This window comes from Microplitis demolitor, chromosome 9 (assembly GCF_026212275.2).
Source record: "Microplitis demolitor isolate Queensland-Clemson2020A chromosome 9, iyMicDemo2.1a, whole genome shotgun sequence".
Lineage (NCBI taxonomy): Eukaryota > Metazoa > Arthropoda > Insecta > Hymenoptera > Braconidae > Microplitis > Microplitis demolitor.
Genome location: NC_068553.1, coordinates 14,072,627 through 14,097,103, shown reverse-complemented (window position 1 = coordinate 14,097,103; position 24,477 = coordinate 14,072,627). Strand labels below are relative to the sequence as shown.

Here is a 24,477-nt window from a genome sequence, read left to right as displayed (position 1 = left end):
AATTACAATCTGCTTAGTAATTTCTGTAAAGCAGATGAATAGCATATTATTGAGTATTGTACAGCAATTAACAAACTACTAAACGGCTTGTAATTTTTCTGAAGCAGATCGGTAAAATTAAAAGTTGGTGGGGACAGCATATACAGATATCTATTACAAGTTCAGAAAGCTTTGTTCAAAGGACACATGGGACCTTCAGTCATAGGAAAAGACGTGCGCGGGAGATCAGGGTTCGAATCTCGGTTAAAACAAGTGATTTTTTAAAAATAAAAATTGACACTAACACCAATACAGATGACATAAATAATAGTAAGAATAATAAAAAGTTGAAAAACTATTAAAAATTTAATTTTATTTAATTCCATTCTAATATAGTAAAATTTACTAAACGGGATAGTAAAATTTACAAATGCAGTTTATATTTAATTCCATATTTAAATGATAAAAATTACTAAACAAGGGTAATAAAAGCCTTTTATTACTAATAAAAGCCCCTATACTCGCTCACTTTTCATTGGTGTGAGATTGAATCACTCAATATATATTAATAAATAAAATGAAAAACACCATTTATTTGGCCGCATAGGTCCACTTACATATACCTGAAGAATAAACAATATCACCCATGCATTCATCATTCTTAGTATTTATTTTATGTGTTTTTCTTTTAAACATACTCTTAAACTTAAGATCAAATTTTATTATAAGTTCATATAAATAGTTAAAATATAAATATAAAAGAAATAAAATAATATATATAAAAGATTAGTTTTTGTTTAAATAAATTCAGTTAAATAAACCAACATATAGTTACTTTTTATAGTTTTAAGTATTAGAATAAAATTTTAGTTTGAAGAATAATGTTGATAATTAATTATTATTAATTTTTTAAATAAGGTCCCTGAGTGTACCCATAGTCGCTCACTAAAAGTTGCGAGGTATCATTACTCGATCAACACATGGCCTTATAGTCGCTCAAAGACAATATCAATTAAAATATGATCAATTTATTAATTTGGAAAATAATTTCGGAATTATACTACTTTATTCTTTCATAATATAAAATTTCATGAATTTTAAAAATATATTTAATAAGATATAGTTATAACAATTCTTAAAAAATTTGACGTAACCTAAATTTAATCTAACGAATGAACGTTAAAGTAAAAAATGCTCGGCTGAGCGCGATTTTGAAAACAGTCATTCAATTTAAATTTATAATCTTTTATAAAATAATTTGATACATCATACTTTAATATATTTAGATTCACAAATAATTATTTATCAATAATAATATTCTTAGTTGTAATTTTTTTTTTTATAGAAATTATAAAAAAAAGCCTTAAACAGTCAAAGTGAGCGACTAATGGTATTGAGCGGGTATAGGGGCTTTTTTTTACCTTATAACTAAAAATTAAATTCTCAAGAAAGTAAAAGTTACACAATTCCAATAGCGTTTTAAGATTACAATATGAATTTAGTAATTTTAACTCATACTTTTAAATAAAAATTGCTATATTTTTTTCTCCATGTATGAAAGAATTATAATTTATAAAAAATATATGAATGTTGTTAAATTGTTTGCTATTACAAACAAAATTATCACTAGTAAATAAAATAGCGATAAAATAAAAAAGAGGGGCGTTTGCAAGACTTGAGTTGTTTGAGTACACACGGAGGTTGTTGGCGAGTAGCCTGAGCAAGCTGGCAGACATCGATGGATTAATGAGCCAGTCGTGTCCATTTATCGCGTGGTCATCAATTATCGGTGGCTCCCGCGCGTCTCATTGATACTCTGCTATGAATAAATAACTCTCTTTATCCGCAATCCTACTACCTGTTCACCGGAAATTAACCACGTCATTTGTTTTCCTGCTCTCTAATCATTAATCACTAATCACCCGAGCGTTCAATTTTAAATAAAACCACGCTAATAAAATTAAAAAAACAAATATTAATTAAACTTATACATCATCACCGCAATTTATATTCTGCATTCCCGTGGTTTCGCGATCGGAAAAATATCCGACCAAAAAATATATGTCGACCTCGAAAAAATAATTGGACGGGGCACGTGAATAAAAAAGATCTTCGAACCAAGAATTTGAATTGTTAAACCGCCTACTCATTATTCACTTGATTAAAAAAATAATAATAATACTCTCAAGTCTTTCAACAAATTTTTGTTACATATACATGTATGTATTATATGTCATCAGTTATAGAGGATTGGAATTAAATATAGAATGTATTGGATGCACACGCGGATTTGTCACTAAATGTAAAAGAGTGTTTGTTCGACTAAAAGTGTCACAGGTACCAAAATGTCAGTTTACCAAGACAAAGCTGTCCATCTGTATCTTCTCGTGTGTCTCGTCATTCTGACAAGAACCAACGACCGCGAGCATTCCATTACCTTACACGGTTAAGAACCAGTCGCGATTCTGTCTTTTTATTTTAAAAAATAAAAAAATATATAGATATATATAAAACTTATACCGATTAAACTTGTCAATGCATCGCAAATAATTTACTCACTTTTTTTTGTATCAATAAAATAAATTAATTATTTGCTGTTTATTAAAACTAACAAAAACAATATTTTTTAATTTAATTTAATTATTTCATTTTACATATATACATATATATTTTTTTTTATTAATGAAAGCGGAGAATGTATCCGTTCGGGTGAATGTGGACGAAAATATATAAAGTTATAGAGTGGATGTGATGGTCGGTGCGAGGACTGTCGTAAACGTCTTTATCCTTAAGATATGAGACGCTGTGGGCGTTTGCTCGCGGGTGCGCGAACGTTTGGGATCTGTATACGTTTACTCTGGTACGGATACGGATACATTTACTAGTGTAGTGTAATGAAGTTGAGAGCAGCGAGGTGGTTAAAGTCATTGTGGTGTGGACTGTTTGCTGTAGATAGAGATACTAAATAAAATAAAACGTTAAAATAACGAGAAATGAAAAGACAAGAAGAAGATGTTACTCATGACAGGTCGTAATACGACACTGTTTTTACCGGCTGAATCATCATTTTTTTTTTTTTTTTATTTTATTTACTTTTAAAAAAATTTAATTGTTGTGATATATTTTTATTTGTTATTTAAAATAAAAATTAAATGATAATTTGAAAAAAATTTATTTTAACTCAACAAAATAGTTTTCATTGACGGAAAAAATGATGCTCAAAATTTTAATAGTTTGCGGTTTATATTTGACTTAAAATTAGTATATTTGTATACTAATATCAAACTAGGATCATTATATATTACAAAATGGCTATTATTTACATTAAAATTTGATACACATAGAAGAGCAAAATTTGTAATTTCGTATATTAAAATTAATATGAAAAAGAATCAATAAATTGATATCTACAGTTATTCATTACTATTCAAATGAACATAGAAAAATTTTTAAAATTTACCACTTATTCGATTCATGTATATAATAAATTAATTTATAATAACGAATAAATAACATTTTATATTAATTATTAATCAATTGGATAGAATTTATAAAATAAGAGTTAAAAGTTTTCGGTATTTTTATGAGCAACAAAATCAGTATCTAGTATACTAATTTTTCATTTTATTATTTACCACTTATTCGATTTATATATATATTGTAAATTAATTTATAATGATAAATAAATGATATTTTAAGCTTATAAATGATCAGTGACATCGAATTTATAAAATAAAAGTTTGTAACTTTTGCAATTTACCAGCTGGAAAAGTCAGTACCTAAGATACCAATTTTTAATTTGACCGATCATTACTTTTTAATAAATGTATGCCATAAATTAATTAATTTCCACTAATAAGTCACGTATTTGTACTTAAAAGTAATAATATTTAGTTACTTTTGGAAATAATTGATAGTAGTTTTTCGGAATCTACAAAAATTAGTACACTACTTTGCATTAAGTACATAATAGTACTAATTATTGATAACAGATTCCACTTTTTACTATTACTTATTAATTTTTAATATTCTGTTTTTTCCGTGTTAAATTCCTTCATTTACAAAAAAAAAAAAAAAATAAAGAAATCTAATAATTATCCAGTTATTTAGGTTATGAAAATAAATATTATGAAAAAATTTTATTACTGCATATCTCAACAAAGTAGACCAACGGTCTGGTCTCAAACAATATCCAAGAATGCGTAAAAAAAAATTGCTACACAAGACAATATTTATGATATATTTTACGAGCAAATCAGGCATTCATTTTTATCCATTCATTACTCCATTCATTTTACCCCATAACTCACTATCGACAAAAAAACTATCCGAATAGCAAAAAAAAAGGCAGGTATTTTCCTTAGCCTTTGAATTCCTGAGCGATTAGTGTTGGCGGATTGAACGTGGGTAGAACGTCGTGTCTAGGCTGTAGGCATGATCTTAAAGTCTTAGTGGATACAATGATACCACAGGGCGTAGGGTTACAAGAATAAGAATAAGAATAAGACATAAGTACAAAAGTAAAAAAAAAGTAATACCTAAAGAAGGCTAAGGATAATAAGAATAAGAAGTAAAAGAGTGAAGTTTATAAAATAAAAGGTCTTGACCCGGGGCGATGTCAAAGGTGAAGCCGCACCCTTTCATTGTCCAGCCCACGTGACCACACGATTACGCGTCATCATTCATGTCACTGCCTTTTTTTTTTTATTTTATACATTATATATGAATATACATATATATGTATGTTAGATTGACCTTTTTAACCTTACACCCACCTTAATCCATGATTTTACTCGAATCAACGATGACAAATGTACAAAGTGTAGGTGAGATCCCAACAATAAAATATCATTCATAATCATCATTATATAATTTATTTATTTACTAATGTCAGAGGTTGACGATTAATTATTAAGTTTTTAATTTTACTTGTGAAGTAATCAAAGTTGATGGCAAAAAAAAAATTATAGAAGGAATTAAATAATTTTATTATTCAAGAATTTTTTTTCTTTTTTGTTGTATTAGGACATTTAAAAATCTGATGGATTCCGAGATAAATGTTACAAAGGCGTTGGATTATGATAGAGCTGGGAGCATGTTTTATTAATAAAGCAACACGCAATTGCGCGAAAAGGCCTCTCTATTATGGCAAGATAATAACCAGCTATAGATTCTCACCGCGGTCTTAGGAAACTTATTAGGTCAACAGTACGCTGGTATCCAATAATATTAAATTCAATTGAATATTAATCGGAATAATTAAAAGAGTGGTTAAGAATTTCTAATTTTCGCTGAATTATTGAAGGTACGACTAAAATTATTTTAAACGAATTTTCAGGAAAACAAATTTTCTATAAAAAGGTCTGGTGATTTTTTTCATATACATTTTATAGTATAGATGTTACACCCAGATGTACCTGAAGATCGGAACATTTTTCGTGCAACAAAAATGGAAAAAATTTGTGATTTGACTGATTTAGGGATAATTAGGGTTGACTGAAATTTTCGGTTCACATACTACTAGTGCCTATGCGAAATTTCTCAGAAATCTAGATCCAGTAGATTTCTTACTTTTCATTTTGTTTTTTTTTTATTCTAGTATCGCGAGAAACGTTTTGATCTTCAGGTACATACACGCAGAGAAATTTTTAGTAAAAATTACCTAAAGAGTTTGATACTGTGAGGACATGTGGCAAATATCTAAATTTTTCCCATGCCCATTGGGAAATATACTACTCGATAGCATGTAAATGAAGTACAATTTCTTCTTACAACGTAGTAAAAATTTAGTTGGTGGCTAGATGTCTTTTCAGTACGCAACTTTATGGGTAATTTTTATTCAAAAATTTTCTGCGTGTAGATATATTTTAAAATTGATATTTATTTTTCAATCAACTAATACTTAAAATGCTTACTTGACTTAAAACTTTTATTTTTGGCTAAACTATTAAAGATACACAGAAAAAAAAGTTACTCTTTAAATATAAATTAGTGATTTTTCACTAATTTCAAGTGCATACACTGTAAAATCCAGGGTGTAGTCAAAATTTACACAATTACTATAATATTATAGTAATCATTACCATAATTCTTTCACATGCTGTATGGAAATTATTCCCATACTTATGGAAACTTTTCCCAGAAAGTATGGGCCTATATCCCATAATTCCAAGTAATCATTACCATAACAGGATGGGATGACATTTAATAAACGTACTAGAAACGGTTACCATAAATTTCTCTCCGTGTAATTAAAAAAATTTGTTGTCTAATAACTCAAACAAATAATTTTTTCTCCAAATTTTCAATTAAGAAACCATTATTTTAAATTAAATAAATCTAGCATCCATTTAAATAATGAATGTATTTTGATAATGGAAAATTAAAAACACACACAAATAATAATACAATAAATTTATTAAGTAATAACCTTTTAAACCAACGAACTCAAGCATACATATTTGTATTAATATTAATACAAAAAGCAAGAATCCCCGCTGGTTAATGTAAACTATTATCGAGATAGCAAAAGAGCAATTGCTCTTAAGTCTTCTCGTAACAACATATTCCCATGGATCAATGGTGTAATTAAGTCAGTACAGTTGTATTACTCTTCTATTCATGTACACAAACCAATTTATATCCCATACCAAGCAATTATAAATATAAAGCCCAGTGACCTGACCACTTAAGCAATAACATTTTTTTCCGACAAAATGGTGCAAGCCTCACGCGAAACCATTTTATGCACTATTATGTATACTTTTATGAATAAAACTCATGTGTTTCTGTCTACATATATGTGTTTGTGTGTGCGTTTGTGTGTTTGTCTGTTAAAGTATTAAGTAGAAGAGAAAGAGATGCCCTGAAGCAAGTCGTCACGTACTGAGCGGCAAAAGAATCTGTTATATTGCTTATAACCGTCGTCGATTTATGGAAGCAATAACCTTTTGCGTTTTTAAATTAACGCACTTATATTTAAACTTATTTGTGCTCCATTTGCTCACAAGTCTTTTTTTTTTTTTTTAATTTTATTGTATATTTTTCTCTCATTTATTATCACGCTGAATAAATAATAATAACAATAATAATAATAATAATAATAACAAACCCAACAAAAGATAAATTTCGCAACGCATTATTGGATTTAACGTTTGATAAATTGACGTGTAAAAATGGGTAAATTAATGTGAATGTAAAACAGTTTAAACTTTTGCGACAATAAATAGTCGATGTCTCGAATGAAGACGTAAATCTTTGTTGTAAGTGTATGCATGTGTTTCTGATGCCAGTGTATGTGTATATATATCTATATGTATGTATATGTTACAGCCAGTTTGTGGACACTGAGAGCTATTAATTCATTCATGCATTGTCACGCGTCAAGGCGACTGTTTGTCTGTCGTCAGATTACTGAGACCAGATAACAGGTAGTGAGAGAAACCTTCTGATGCATACGCATACTTTCAATGCACACCTTAAACTTTTTTATTCAGTCTTTGATCGCATTGGGATTTAAAATATCTGTTGAATTAATGATTAAAATTTTCTGCAATAGTTTATCAATATTTATGAGTTTAAGGTATGAATAAATGGGATACACGTCAAATCGGACGATTTTATAAGTTATAGGAGAGGGTGGGGCAAGAAAGCTCCCTTCAAAAATTTGATCAAATCCAAAAATTCTGAAAAAATTTTTTTTTTCATTTTTATCGTCAGATTTTAAAAAATTTAATATACGTTCATTTTTCGGCTGGTTCTTTATGCCTGGGGCAAATTTGGCCACTAAAAATATTTGAAAATGATAATTTTTTTTTAATTGATAAATTTTTCAAATAAAGCAAAGTTATCTATTTAAAAAATCAGGAAAAACATTTCGGCGGCTATATTATGGAAAAAATATTAGGGGAGGAGGGGGGGGGGCAAACGGGGTAGGCGGGCAACACGGGGTATCCCCAAAATTAAAAAAAAAAAAAATTTTTTTGTCTAATTACTGTATATCCGATATATTTACGCATTTTGAGCCCTACGCATGACACCTGGGGCAAAATGGACCAGCCGAAAAATCGAAAAAATGATTCTTTCATATTTTTATCGTCAATTAAAAAAAAACTTAATATGTTAATTCATTTTTCGGGTGATTTTCTGTAGTTGGGGCAAATTTGGCCACTAAAAATATTCGAAAATAATAATTTAATTTTTAATTGATAATAATTCAATTAAAAAAACAATTTATCATTTTTTGGAGGAGGGCCTCTCTTTCCCACAAAAAAAAACTTTTCTCCCTTCGTATCCACCAATGATGTGCAATGTTATTTTTCTTCATGTATTTAACATAAAAAAAATATTTAATTTAATGAAATTTGATCAACTTTTAGAAATTTTTTTTTTTCAGCTTTTTTTCAGGGTACCCCATTTTGCCCGCCAAAAGTAAAAATTGTATTTCTTAACGGCAGCTAAAAATTTCGTCTATTTACCTTTAATATAATTAAAAACAAAAAGATTTGGCGTGTTTTAGTCCTCAAAAACTTAGTATTTCCTTAGGTACCCCGTTTTGCTCCCCCCCCCCCGGCCCTATATTTGAAAAAATAAATTCAAAAATTATTTTCCAGTAATTTTACTACAAATTCCAGTAAAACTATTAAAGACACTACACAAATATCTTCTAACAATGTTGTCAAGTATAATTCTCTTTATAAAAATACTCATTATAAATTTTAACTCGAATTCAATAGTTTCGACACTATAACCATTAATTATAGAAAAAAAAATTGATTGCACAATTAATTAACTATAAAGAAAAAAGTAATTGTTAATAAATACGTGTAGAGTTTAGAAATAAACGTTCTAAGGTGACAATTTGTCACGTAATACGTATATAGATATGATCTAGAGGTCGTGAAGGTGTCGTGACCACGACGTAAGACACACATGAGATCAAAGAGAGAGAGAGAGAGAGAGAGAGAGAGAGAGAGAGAGAGAGAGAGAGAGAGAGAGAGAGCAGGAGATAAATGTGTATTCACATGTCGTACTTGCAATGAGAATTTAATTGCCCATGGATACTCTACTGAAACTTCACTATACTATATTACACTACACTAGATTCATTCGTAAATAGTCTGGTGTGTGAGTAATCAGTCGGAGTTGAGCTAGAGCGTAAAACTAATTTGCATCCCAGAGCATGACCATATCAGGATGCTACACTAGTTCACGCGTGCCAACGCAAATTTAAATGTAAAAAATAAAAATTTATAAATAAATAAATAAATGAAAAAAAAAAAAAAAATGAAATAAAGAGAAACTTTTGAGCAATTTAAAGTGCCCTAGATCTCGTTTAATAAATCATTGTTTTAAAAATATTATTTAACCTTAATATACAAAATATAAAATACATTCTAAAACAATTACATATTGTTATCAATTTTCATTATCATGTCGATAAAGATATGACTGTTTACTTGGAAAAAAAAAAAAAAAAAAAATACAAACATATGACATTCTACTATTAAATATAAAAAAAAAAAAAAAAACGTCCGTTTCGGATGAAATGAAAAATAAAATTTGCCTGGTTATCAAAGCACTTAAAGTGTCATTTTTTTTACGAAGGAACTCTAAAATAAAAAATAAAACTAGTCAGGAGGCCTAGAAGTCCATGATGTCTGATGCGCAACGGGTGGTGGATAGATATATCGAACACAGGAGGAAGAATCCGAGTTAGTTCGGAGAGTTCATTAGCGAGATATATATTTGGACCTGAAATTCTTTCAGACGATACTTGTGCCTCGACCTTTGGTCCCTTACTGGTCCGGTTCGGCTCGGGTCAAACTTGTTCAGTTGCTGATGTGACTTGAGAGAGTTGAGTTTTATATTTTTAAATTATCAGGTATAAACTTCTAACCGCTCAGCTAAATAACTAAAAAATACCGGGTGTTTATTTAATCATTTTGTATATTTTTTTTTTTTAAGTCTACTTAATTTTTTTTTATTCCATCAAAATTATGTTTAAATATTGTCATTATAATTTTTGATCTCATCATTAAAATTCCTGTCATTAATTTCCGAGCTATTTACAAAAATCAAATTTTCATCAGATGTCGAGTTTTTTTTTGAATGTTCAAGTAAAAGAAAAAAAAATTAATCAAATAACAGCAGAAATAAAAACAAATAAATTAACCTCGTGACATTTAAAGTAATAAAAGACATATGTCAAGTCATCAATCATCAATCCATCAGCTCCATAAACTATCGCAACTAAAAGTTAGTAACTCTGCTCTAGATTTTCTAATGTCATTCAGATAATTAACTCGTGCTTTGAATTCAAATTTATTTTCAATTATTTTTATCGCTATCTAAGATTCTTCGAAATTAGTATTTTTTTTGAATGCTATTATTATCGACTGTTGTATGTCAATAGACCAAAACTAGTTTAATGTTTGATGTAAATAATAAATTTTGGCCTTTAAATGTTTACACTAACAGTTATATGTGTTGGAATGACAAATAGATAACAAATGTTACGAGCAATAATAAAGTGATGTATAGACAGGAGATAAGAATAAAAAGTATAATAATTATGATAAAAAAAAACAAAGATAATAATAAATGATAATGGGAAAAAATAAGCTGTGTGCAAGTCACACAGGTGTAAAGGTGACTCTGAGGTCGGTGTCAAGACCGCAAGAAGTCACCTGCGGCGTGACTAGCTCTCTTCTTGTGTGCTATATATCTCGAAAGATAATGTTTTTAGCTGAGTTATATCATGTCTAAGTCATCATTGCTCTGCACGAAATAATAATTGTTTAAAAAAATATTTAATGATACTTAAACTGCCGTTACGTACGTGTGTGATAAATTTTATAAACGGGAGTTTTTACTTTTATAAATATTTTTTCTTCTATTTATTTATTTGGTAAATAAAGGCTAAATGCATTAGAAATTTTTTTTTTATAAAAACTTGACTTTTGTCCTTTATTAATAGATAAAAAGCAAATTGATTAAGAGAGAAAATTTAAAAAAAAGACATTAAATTTAAAAAGTATTTTAAATATACTTGTCAATATATATAGAATTAATAAAAATTACAATTTGTCTATGTAAAATTTTTTTGTTAAATATAACTTTATGCTTTTTTTTTCGTGTTTTCAGTCAAATTTTCTTTAATGATTCAAATTTCAATATTTTTATTTTTCAATACATACGATTTGACTAATCAGTAAAGCTGATATTGACGTACCCTGCCTTAATAGACTATCAATCTACTGATACGAGTGAAGCCAAAACACTGTAGTGAACTTGACTGTATTAGCCCGTCAACAACCGGAGGCGGGTAATAGCGTAAACTCATGAATCTACTTACATGCTTTTGAATTGTATAGTGATCAAATAATTCAAGTATGTCAATCCAAAAATGTTCAGGGTTCAAAATTTATCTTTTAAATTTTCGACAGACTTTTTCACACTTCAGCGTTCATCTTACAGCAATAAATAACTGTATTATTATTGAAATTTATTCATCCAGTAAACTTGTCAAAAGAACGATTCATTAATACTTTTATTTTTTATTTATAATAATATATGAATTAACCAACAATTATAATTTTGATTAAATTAATTTACTGATAAATATTATGTTTATTAATATTTAAAAATTTCGAAAATCCCTGATTACGAAGATTGATTTAAAATGATTAAAAACAATTTGAAACAACTAATCTATAGGTATACACAGCATTGGTTAAATCATTTTTCGTAATCAGGGATATGTAGAACTTAAAGCAGCATAATTACCTTAAATCACCCCAAGAATATTTTTTCTTATCCCAAGAAATTTTTTGCATTATGAAATGAAAGAAAACATTTTCTTACGGCGAGAATGAATTTTCTCAGAGTAAGAAAAAATTTTTTGAATCAATAAATTTTTTCTCGTTTCAAGAAAATTTTTGTGTTCGATTTTTAACAAAAAAAAATTCTTGCGCCAAGAAATTATTTTTTGTTATACTCGCTCCAAAGGTTCAACTTTTGAGCGCTGGGTGGCATCCGTAAAGGGACTCTTGTAGACTTTACTATACCGTCTTTTTTTCACGGCCTAGGCCGTGAAGTTTTACCCCCTCCTTCTTTTTACTAACTTTTCGTGTACACACAGACGAAATTGAGAGAGATCGTAAAAAACAAAAGTCTCATTCTAGTGTACTGACCAATGAATTTGAGTAAAGTTTAAACTTAGTTACTATTGAGTGGCACTAATTATTTCTCTGCTGGCAGTTTATTACGAAGCGGACCTAATGTTAATAAAATAATAACCACGCCATTTTATTAACCATAAATATACAATACAAGTAAATTATCAGCGTATATTTTTAAAGCAAGTAATACAAATTAGTCAACTATTTGTTTAAGATATATCTATATTCACCTATGAGTGTGAATGTAGCAGACATCAGACAAATTTTAAATTATAAATAAATAGAGTAAATAATTTAAAAAATAATATTTATAATAAATGCACGTATTAATATTTGAATTTTTTAAATGCGCATTTTTTAAAATTTAAATTTATTAATTATTTACTCTATTTATTAATAATTTAAAATTTGCCTAAAGTCTGCTACATTTACTCACATTCACCTACACTCATTGTCATCAATGCCTGGCCCCCTGCTTGGTAAAGAATTTATAGTCTGTGGGACCAGGCATTAATGACAACGAGTGTACAAATGATTGAATGAAAAAAAAAAAAAAAAAAATGTCATTATCTGCCTCCTATCCCTCAAAAGTTAAACTTATGGAGCGATAATAACAAAAAATATTGTACGTCATTCGGCCGTTTAGTGGCGATTTTGACAACGACTTTTTTTCAATATTCGCTTTGATGTTAGTGACGCGAATGTTCGAAAACGAGCGTAAATTTCCGTCCTCTGCTACGCCTCGGACGTTAAAGTTACGCTCGTTTCGAACTTTCCCGCTACAAATCTTAAGCTCATATTGAAATATCGTCGTTGTCAGAAAACTGCCACTTCACGGCCTTATAACGTAAATATCTATTTTTCTGTGTATGATTAAAAGTACTTACCCAAAGAGAATTATATAATGGATGCTATTCTACAATTGCAGGTAAACTAGAACCATGCAAATAATTCTGTTTTTAAATATTTTTGGGTTACTGAGTAAAAAATTCTCAATTTTGAATAATTTTTGAACAAAAAAGAGTAAAAAGTATAACGAAACATATTAATTTTTATTTTTTTTAATATTTTTTTTGTTTTCAACCCAGGTTTACTCCAAAAAAAACTCTTACTGTGTACAGTTCGTAAAAAATTAAACTGCTTAAAAAATATATACCAATCATCATAAACCGATTACGTAGTAACGGAGCATCAACATTTATTTAGCTCGATGGAATTTCTGTACTATAATAACTTAAAAATAGTAAGCGTGACTGATGTGTCGAGACACCGTCTAATTAATCGAGTGTACATTGTTCCAATAGCTTCTTCTTAATCTGACTGACTCCGATTAAAGTCCTGCAGTAAGTCTCATCGTATGAGCACAAATCGTGTGACCACCCACGATTGACGATTGATCCCCAAGCCCCGGAGAGTTAAAGGGCTGGATAAAACGTAAATTAACAACCTTATCATACTCTTCTTCTTTTTCTTTTTCTTTTTCTTTTTCTTCTTCTTCATCTTCTTCTTGTTCCGTCTATCCATCGGCCTCTGATGTATAAGCTTCCAGGAGGATCAACACTCGGTTTGAATTAGGAGCCGTGCATAATCGTCCGTGTAATTCAACTTCCGTATGAAATGCTAATGGAACTTTTGTATCGACGTGTTTTAATTTAAATTTATAAAAGTTTCGTTTTTTTTAATGTTTCAGGATCATGGATCAATGACTGAATGATTTAAAAATGACTATGATGTTTTGTAGAAAGAAAAAAAACGTATTTAATAAATTTTAAAGTCCATTGGGTATTTAGTTTATTCTTCATGGACAAATAGCAATTAGTTCATTGCCCTTGGCTATCAAATTTCATATTACGTATCTTCATGGTTAAAAGTTTATTATTATCAAGGTCTCATAAATAATAAAATATTAATTATCACTAAGGATTTTTAATTTTTAATTTTAATATTCTTATACTTGATGCGCTGTAACCCAGACAATATTTTAGAAAAAATTCTTAATTTATTAATTGAAAATATGATTTTTAATAATTAATATTATAAACTTATAATTACTTCAAATAATTGAATATTCAAATTCATCACTTATTTATTTTTTATAATTTTAAATATTGATTTTTAAATGATTGCATCTGTGATATGCTGTTTTAAATTCTTTAAATAAATTCGCCTTTTTTCCGCAATAATTGCCATGTTTTATAAGTCACCATTTTTAACTTCCCGCTAAGAAAAGTGAAAATTTTTAAAAATTCAGGAAGTTATTAGTTTCGGTCCGATTTTTAAAAATCGAATTTCTAAGGGATCTTGACGTTTTGAGGTTCTAGGAAGCTATTCTGACTTATTTCATGATGATGTCCGAGTGTATGTATGTACGTATGTATGTAAATATCTGTAGCTTTTGGACAGATAAACCGATTTTGATCGTCAAGGTATCATTCGACGCGGCTTGTCAATATCTAAAAGCTGTGAAAAATTGAGCTTGATCGGTAGGGCTCGTTCAGCGATATTCCAAAACGAAAATTTTTTCAAAAAGGTTTTTTTTGGATAACTTATAATGTGCTCGATGGATTGATTCCAAAATGGCTCTGAAACTTTATAAGCCGCGTCGAATGCCACCTCAACCATCAAAATCGGTTCATTCGTTCAAAAGAAACCGTTGTCAAACGAATTAAAAAAAAATTTTTTTTTTAGTATTTTCGCAATTTCTCAAAAACGACTACCCAAATCAATTTCAAAATCTGATCAGCTGTAGAACTCAATAAAACGCGTCGATTGCCATCTTAACCGTCTCAATCGGTTTATTCGTTCGAGAAATATCGTTAAAAAAAATGGTAAAAAACGTTTTTTTTTTTTTTTTTTTTTTTTCGAAAACAAAGGCTTACAAATGATTTTTCGAGCTCGAAAATGTATACACAACAATTTTCTCGAGCTCAAGGAGCTTGAAAACAGCGGAAAGTTTTGAAGCTGGCCCGCAGGGTCAACTGATAGATCGATTTTGTAAGTAGAGTATTCTCCTTATAATAATGTCGCTATTGTAATATTTTCGGACATCATATCAACTGTAGGTTCGATTTAACCTGAGTTAATCAGTGAAAAATTTTAAATTGAGAGTAGAGCACAACCGCTCCGCGTTTGAAATGTGCAATCCTAATAACAATGATAATAATTTTCTTTGAAAGTTTATCGCTTAAAGCATAGAGTACCTAACGTCCCGCTTATTTAACCGCAGCATCTGCATGATGACTAGACTTGAGCAAAGCCACGTCACGTAGCCACTCGTTGCTTATTTTTAAATTTATATCTATTTATTTTTTTTCCATGACATTGTATGACCTCTACACTCTACACTCCAAGAAAATCTTCGTGTCACAAAAGATTATATTCCCACTCCACCAATATCATACTAACAATATATAATAAATATATTTATCCTTTTGTTTAATAAGTGACAAGACAAGAAAATAATTGTCAAACAACTAAATAAAAAGCCAGTGAGAATTGAAAGCCAATGTTGTCGCCCACGAAGGACCTCGGCCCCTCCATTCCATTTAATTCTCTTTTTACTTTATTTATTTATTTTTTTATCTCAACGTAACTCCTTTAGTTAGACTTGACAATAGGATTTAATTAGTTGCAGGAATGCGTCGGCACACAACCATCCAAGCATTCCGGCGTTAAGTCGAACACGTAGTTACTGAACGTGTTCGTTTTACCTCTCGTGATTTTATTTAGTCAGTAGCAACACACACATTATATCTACACACCTACACATTTATATACATATAGATATATCTACCTCTTTCTAAGTTACCTTTACCTCGTCTAATAGGACGCACAATCGCCATACACTCTAGAGTACGGTTGAATCGTCATACGACCTTCGCTGGCTGGTAAACTTCAAGGCGCGGCCTCTTGTCGACTTACCTTATGTATATCCAATATATATATATATATTTATTATTCTTTTTCTCTCTCTACCTTATTTTCTGTTTTACTTATATTAACTTATATTAACTCACTACTCTGCACTCTCTCGCGAACTCGACTCGCCTCACCCGCCATCAGGAACACGTTCCTCTGTCAGTTATATAGACATACAGATATAGATACATAAACTTACCTTTGAGCACGTTTATTATAACAATCTTACGTGACTGTCATTAACATTGTTCATATATATGTGATATATATATACATGTATTTTTTTTTTGTATCATTTCTTACACGATCATGTAAAAAATTTTTATAAATTAAACAGGCATACAAAGTAGTTTAAATATACAGATATACTATATAATTTAATATGGTAAAAGAGTGTCAGCTGGATGTAATGTGAGTTAATTTACGGTAGGAAGGTTAATTATGGAGGTATTATAGAATTGGCTATTTATGTTTATAAATATTTATTGACAATTTTTATGACTTTCAATGAGATGGTAAAAAGTTATTTCTAAGTAATGATTGATAAATATGACTAATTGATGGGTAATTATTTATAATTAATGATTAATAATAAATTATTAATTAGTTACGTTATTGGAAATTTTTCGATAGTAAATATTGAAGATGTCGTGAATTAATTTAAGATTTTGGAGGCCGTGAGATAACATGTGACCTTGACAGGTGTTTGGACAGGTGACATTTCAATGGCTAGTGGGCAGTACTTAGCATAATCACACGTTTTTAAATTCAAACTTTCGATTTCCATTCGAGTTTTTTTACGATTATGTATAGTGACTTTAAATAAAATTTGGGTAGAGGGTTAAGGTCATTTGACCGGGCAACTGAAGACGACGCAATACTTGAACTATAATTTTGTAAATTGAAATGTGAAATTGTTGACAAGTAACATCTTGCTTTCATAAGAGGACTCTGGAGTCCTGAGGAGAAATAATGATTTTTATACATGGGTAACAACAATCTTGCTGTGCGTATACGATACCCATTTACAACATCAGACACCTTAACGTTCTCTCATTATTTTTATCCCTTTTATTTTTATAATTATTTATTACTTGTTATATTTACTCACACCAGAACAAGTTGCATTTGCTTTTGCAATTTTTGAAAAATTATTTTAAGAGACGAACAAAAATGAGTATCTAGAATTTTTTTTTCAAAATAAAAAAAAAATGATCATTTATTGCTTTTGAAATGTTTTTTTATTTTATTTTAGTCTCCATAATTTTATTTTTTTGATTTCGCGTTATCTGACTTATCAAAAATTTTTTTTTTTCATTTTTATTTTCTACCTAAATAAAGGTACATTTTCTACTTAAATAAAGGTATTTGTTTAGAAGTGCGGCTCACCCATATTTAAATTAGCAAATATCCTTATTGTAAGCAATTAGCAATAAAACCAGGTTGGTCATTATGCAATTGTCGGCGGATTGACGTTATGTTTGCTTAATTGAGTATAAAATAAGCGTCAATATACGAGTGTTTGTAACAAAGCTATAAACATGATGTATTAATTTTTTTTTGTTTCGTGCTTTACTGCACTAAATGACATAATTTTTTATTATTATATGTACTGACTCTTAAGTCAACCACCAAACCTTAAGATATATGCCTGTTTACCATAATGTGTATAGTTTCGTCCTAAGTACGTTAACGGACTCATCAGTAAGGCTATGTTAACGGACTCTTGCCTTAGACTACATCTCTTACTAGTACGCGCCGGCGTAAAACAGTATTGTAGGCTTCGGTCAAACACTATAGTAGTAAAGGGAGGCGGATACCATCCAAACTACTTGCAACAAAATGTTAGGTGAGCTATTGTACCCTTCAGAGTATTAAAATAACACAAATATGCCGATTTTCATTCATACAAGAGTTTCAAAATTTTTAAAATCTTAGTTAGACCTTTCTATCACCATCGTCTTTCTTTCGGTATTATATAAAATTATTTATATATATTAGAAAATATTTATTTTTTAAAACTTACATGATTTTATGTTATTTTTATCAATTTTGAACACTTCAATTGCAGAGTTTGGATAGATATCCAGTGTTAAAGACAAAAACACATACAGAAAATTTAATCCGCCGTGTAGCTGAACACGTGAAAAAAATTCAATTATAGATATTTAAGGTGTAAGCACTTGGAAGTTTGAAAAATATTTGGAGCCTGAATATAGACAATTACCTAAAAAAAAATTTCTTCCATAATTCTTGTAAGGAAACAAAAAAAACATTTTTTTCAATCTTTTCATGAAACCCCATATTGACATAAAATAAACATTTTAATTTGTCATTCAATAAATAATCGCCATCATAAAATAAATAAAAATATCTTAATGAATACAGAAATAACTAATCTGAAGAATTTATCCTTAAAATAAATATACAAGTAAATAAAAACAGCATTGCATCTAAATTTCCTTTTCCGGACGAAGAGTTTGCGATAAAATGGACCTGGATCTTTTTCTCATTACACAAATACCGTCTTTTCGTTGAGTTAAAGAGCCGCTAAGACGTAGATCACCTACCAGGTACGTGATTCTATAAATCCCTTTAGGAAATTAAAAAAAAAATCCTTCCACTTAACTATTAAATCTTCCATCTATCCTTCTATTCAATTACATCCTTTTTTACGGTTTACTATATACAGATAGATCGTAGTGTGAACTTTCCCCATAAATGTAGACATATAACTAAGACATGCTCGTACCTCGAGTAGAGGAAAAGGATAACTTTAAATAAAAGAGAGTTTCAACTAGATGTGATGTGAGATCGTTGACGAACTTTGATCTATCCGGTATTCCACAAGATCTTAATATAAGGACTAAAACCTTTCTCTAACTCAACTCAACTCAACTCATCTCGTTTAATTTCATTTATTCTCTTTAGTAGTCTATCGGTGAGTTAATCGTCTCATGATGTCTAAAATCGGTTTAAACTCGAGCTAAATAACCGATTTCTCAAACTTGGGCATCGATTAATAGTAAACGTAACAGTAATGATGTAAAATAAAATAAAAAATTATTAAATACTTAAATACTAAGTACGTAACCCGGAACATACATTTTACTATGAACGTTATTTTACATTGTGTAGTTTAAAGAGTACGTGTATAAACGCGAGTACGAGCGTGGTTACGACCGCGAGTGCGAGCAGAGTGTGAAATGTCGTAACTATGTGTCAAAAGGCATACATCGTTTAACAGAACTTTTTATATTTTTTTGTTGTTGAATAGACAAAGAGAGTATTGAATGTAAAATATAGCATTTTTATTTTAATTGTTTTTGTAGAAGAGTTTAGTTTGTTTGTTTATTTGTTTGTTTGTTTGCATGTGAGGCTTGTGAGGCTGACAATTAAATTGCAAATGCGAGGATATGAATAAGTGGATGGAAAATAATGTGACGAGTATTTTATTATTTTATTGGCTGTGTCGTTATAGGAATTGACTGTCGTGTCGTAAAGTACTCGAACATTAGAGAGACACCTGCGACAACTGTCTTGAGTTGGCTTTAGCTTTTGCTTTGGCTTTGAGAAATATTTCTTTGGAGACGAGGTCTTATTTCTTGGGGTTTTATGACTGTGCAGTTGTCATAGTTGACACGACCGCTTTTCCGACGACGACGATAACTTTTAGTTGAGAGGTACCAGAAAATTTTTTTCTTTTAAATCTTTGTTGTACTCGTTAACACATTATAATTATTTTATATTATTTTTTTTTATTTTTCAGGATGAATTTTGTAAAAATTTTTGTTTATTTAAAATTTAAATAAGTGATGGTTGTCGAAAAAGGTATTTAGCTTTCTACAATGTTTGGAAAAATTTTCGGAAAATCATTTCTTTGAATTAAAATTTATTTTTTTTTTCTTTAGGTGACTAATTTTTACACCATTGATGTTTTCATGTTTTTTTTCATTGATACTAAAATTGAAGGAATTTTAATGACTTGGGCGATAACTGACTATGAAGTTAATTTATCGAATAATTATCAAAAAAATTGTCGATAAAAAATTCGAAAAAATTTTGATTAACTAGCTGATTGCCAATATCTTTAAGATATAAGAAATATATATTACATGTAGTTATGTAAAAGAACATTTCACTCTACAATTTTCGTCTCGTTCAAAATTTCATTAAAATTAAAAATTGTAATTTAAAAATTTAGTTTCTTTTTTTAAAAAATCTCAGATTTTCTCAAACATAAAATGACTACATTGTAAAATATTGTGGAGTGAACTTGGATTAAATCTGGAGTGAATGCGGAGTGGATGACTGTTTATTTATTTGATTCCCTCGGAGTAAAATTCATTTTGAAGGAGTTTATTTTAATATTAAGTCCGAACCAGAGTGAATCCGAATTAAAAGAAAAATCTAGATCACTCCGAAATAGATCTGTTGAAAAAACAAACTCGGTATGCGAAGTGATTTTTTTCTAAACTCCGGAACTACTCCAGAACTCCGATCGACGGAGTGGATTCAGATTTAAGTAAAACTCGTAATCACTCCGAATTCACTTCAAATTTTTTGCAATGTATCCCTAAAACTATTAATTGCATGAAATTTTTTAATAATATCAAAATTTTAGTAAATTAAATTCCCTGCATATTTTGTCTTTTTTTAAAAATAATCGAAAATAAATTTTTTAAAAGTTAATGCTTTTCAAATATCTAAGTATTAAATTTCTTGATGATTTCAAAATTGTATTAAATTAAATTTCTTGTCCAAAAACCAATCAGAATACTTATTTATTTTGAACAAAAGTAATCGCAAATCAAAAATTCAATAATTCATTAAAATTATTTATTGGCTTTTCAATAAAAAAATAAAAAATGTAACCGTTAAAGCAATTAAATGTTAGCGGTCACAATAATAGTCTTGAATTTGACTACTCAATACTTGACAATAATAATCTATACACAACGTACTAATAAATAATTTCTCTGAACCGATCGTCAAACCAGAACTGTCGTAAACCAGCCCGCAATTCCACAAGAGCCTCATTATCCAATAGCATAAAAAATAAATAAAAAACACAACTTCTCTTCCTTAAAAAATATTTATCGCGCAATATTTTTTTTACAGCATGCATAAAAAAATATTCAAGATATTTATCAATCAATATACTTGTCAGTTGAATGTTTTTAAACACCAATATTCACCTTTTCCTGTTATTTTTAACGAGCAAGCCTAATAAATTGATGGCTATCACATATTTTTTTTTTTTTTTTTTCAACAAAATCTTGATTAAGATATTCAACAAAGGTCTTTACTCGACAAAATATCAGATAGTCTCTCAAAATAATCTATCAGATAAAATTATACGTCTCAGATTCTTTAAAAAAATTATATTTCATTTAATATTTATTTAAAACAAGTTAACAACAAGTAAGTTTAATAACTGACAAGCATACATGCAACGTGTTAATGAAAATATCTTGCAGTAGAAAACGGATAGCATCTCGGTTCTTGATCGTCAAGTATAATAATAATCAGTACAGATGACGTGATCGTTAAATTATTACAGAAAATTATTTCTCTAGTTCAACATACGACTGTCCTCCTTTTTTCAACATCTTTATTATTATTTTAGATTTAGATAAATGTTTAATAGATAAACTACTTGATTTAATATGTCACCTGTTTATAATCTCACTGTCGGTTCGTGTTGAAATGTAAGTTAACTGCACATGGAAAATTCTTAAGAACTAAAAAATACCGAATGTACATCAAAAGAAAAACTTGATGGTAAGCAGGAGAAAAAAGCACGTCTGATTATTTTTATTCACACGGAGAAATTATTCTCGATTAAAATGCTTTAGTGTCATAGTAAAGCCGGACCATGTTGGCCACCTGACGAAAATAAAAGAAAACACATGCAAAAATTACTATGACCATAGTAAAGTTGAAAATGATTACAGTAATTTGTGACGTTATCGATGTCAATTTTACTATGAACATAGTAATTTTTGCATGTGTTTACTTTTATTTTCGTCAGGTGGCCAACATGGTCCGGCTTTACTATGGTACCATAGCATTTCAAACTGAAATAATTTTTCCGTGTACTAATTCAACGCTGAGGTTTTTTATGACCATACACGCTGAAAAAACAAACTGGTGATACTTGCCATCTTTACGAAGTAGGGGAGAGTGGGGTCAATTGAACCAGGGGGCAATTGAACCAGTAAGCTTAAAAAATCGGAAAAATATAAAAATGAGACATCTTCTTGGAATTATATTTCAATACACTAAACCTCAGTCTGACCAAAATTTTGAACCAATATGATGATTTAACGTAAAAGTGTGATAATGATTATCACATACAGATAGTTAGTAATCATTTCCTTTTGCAAGATGGTAATGGTTAGCATTTTTTTTTCAGCGTGCATCCCAGACAGCATTCAAGTCGGAATGACTGCTTTATGACGTCTTTTTGAAGGCGTCCTCAAGAAGTCTTAGAATAATTTCTTAAAGGTGTCATTTTTTAGAACTCTCAATTAAGAGTTCTTGAAGACCTCATAAATATGACGTCAGTTTTGTGACGTCTAAATGTAATCTTTTTTTAACTTCTTTATGAAGTAAAAATTAGGAGATCCTTAGGACGTCATGGTAAATTCATACTGAAGTCTTATTTGTGAAGTCAGAAAAAATAATTCTTTGAGAACTCTTTTTAAAGACGTCTAAGTTCGCTAGGTGGCTCATTCGATATCTTGAGAACTTCTTAAAGACTTCTTCAAGATGTTGATAAGAGGTCCAAATCATAAATAGGAACTCATTCAGAACTCATCAAGACGTCATTTTGCTATCTGAGATGATCTATACCGGAAATGTGACCATTGACAATTATAACTTTTCTACACGGAGACAATTTTTTGGTAAAATTTACCATACATTTTAGAGTAAACCTGGGCCAAAAACAAAATATGTACGGAAAGAATAGAATTGATTCCTTTTAGTTTCTTTTGTATTTAAAAGTTACTCGAAATTGGGTTTTTCTAGCCTATAAATGAACATTATCTAGAAACGGAAGAGTAATCATTCATTCAGGCCCAGTTTTACTCAGAATTAACGAGTAAAATTTATTAGATAATTCTTTCTGTGTATAAATAAAATGATAACTAATTAATTAAAATTATTATTTTTTTTTAAGTATAAAATTCATGCTCTACAACATAATATTCCATATGTATGATTGATAGAAAAATATTTTTAGACCGAAAAAAAAAAAATTTTTTTTCTAAATTTTTTTGGGAAATTTTATCCAATAAGAAACCTCTTAAATTTTCAATTAATTTTAATTGAAAAATGATCAATTAAATATTGAAAAATATATAATAATTTAATTACAAACAAAGTAATTAATGGTAAATAAATAATAGCTAATACGATTTCTTTTAACGATTTCTAATCAACTAAATATATTTAACCGGAATGATTTTTAAAAATAAGACGGCCTATTTTCATAAATTTCATGGCACTTGAACATTATGTACGGTCAATTAAAATTAGTAATAAATTATAACAAAACTATCTCAGAACATAAATAACTTTAATTATGTTTATCTTAATTAGTTATACTGACTAAGTGCACACATTTTAAATATAATGGGTTCATATTTTTAATGAACATTTTTTTTTTGTTTTAGGTGAAGTATCAAGTGATACCGTATCAACAGGAACGGTACCACGAGGTGGAGAACGTGTGGAAGCTGCTGATTTAGGCCGTCATACGGATAAATTTGACGAGAGCACCCTGGCCGCTAACACAGCGATCGACGCGAGGGGCGGCAGCCCCCAGGGTGCCCATTTGTCGGGAGCTGTCACTCCTAGACCACCCCGTGGACGCAGGAGACAGAATCAAAACGGCCTAGATACTACGCAGGTAAAAATTAAAAAAAAAATTGTAACTTTCATAAGTAGTCCTCACTTTCTTTATTTTTTTTTTTTTTTAAAGCAGTTACTTAGATTCTTGATACCTACGACATTCAATTATTTTCAAGTGTTTAATTTAGCTAAGACCATTTGTATTGAACAACCGTTTAAGAGTTTAAACAAACTTGTAAATTAACAAGAGATTTACCGTTTTAGTTTCTTGTAGTAAAAATCCAAAACTCTTAGAAACTTTTAAATAAATTTAGCTTTTTACGTCGGAATAACTTTTAAGATTTACAATAGAAAAAAATGGGCATTAAAAAAAATTCTATCGCATTTTACAGCAACATTTTTTTCGAATCATCAAAAATGACTTAGTACAAAAAAAAATTTTATACCCATTAATTATAAGTTTCAAGCCGTTTGTTTTAAAAATTTCTATAAAAATAAGAAAAAAAAATGGTTTTGATTCATTTGACAAGATCACCCT

The 24,477-nt window shown here is 29.2% G+C and overlaps 1 protein-coding gene and 1 long non-coding RNA gene across 2 annotated transcripts in view; both read left to right on the top strand.

Annotated features, from left to right (window-relative positions):
- The window catches only part of LOC103574371 (uncharacterized), an 83,276-nt gene that overhangs the window by 15,345 nt on the left and 43,454 nt on the right, over positions 1-24,477 (top strand). Inside the window, exon 2 of the mRNA XM_053741755.1 lies at positions 23,762-23,997. Within this exon, the coding sequence (XP_053597730.1) occupies positions 23,762-23,997 (236 nt within the window). The remainder of the gene's footprint in view (positions 1-23,761; positions 23,998-24,477) is intronic.
- Positions 19,456-20,071, top strand: LOC128668563 (uncharacterized). The gene is made up of 3 exons (XR_008404191.1): positions 19,456-19,762; positions 19,849-19,910; positions 19,991-20,071. It is a non-coding gene; the product is annotated as an uncharacterized LOC128668563 (long non-coding RNA).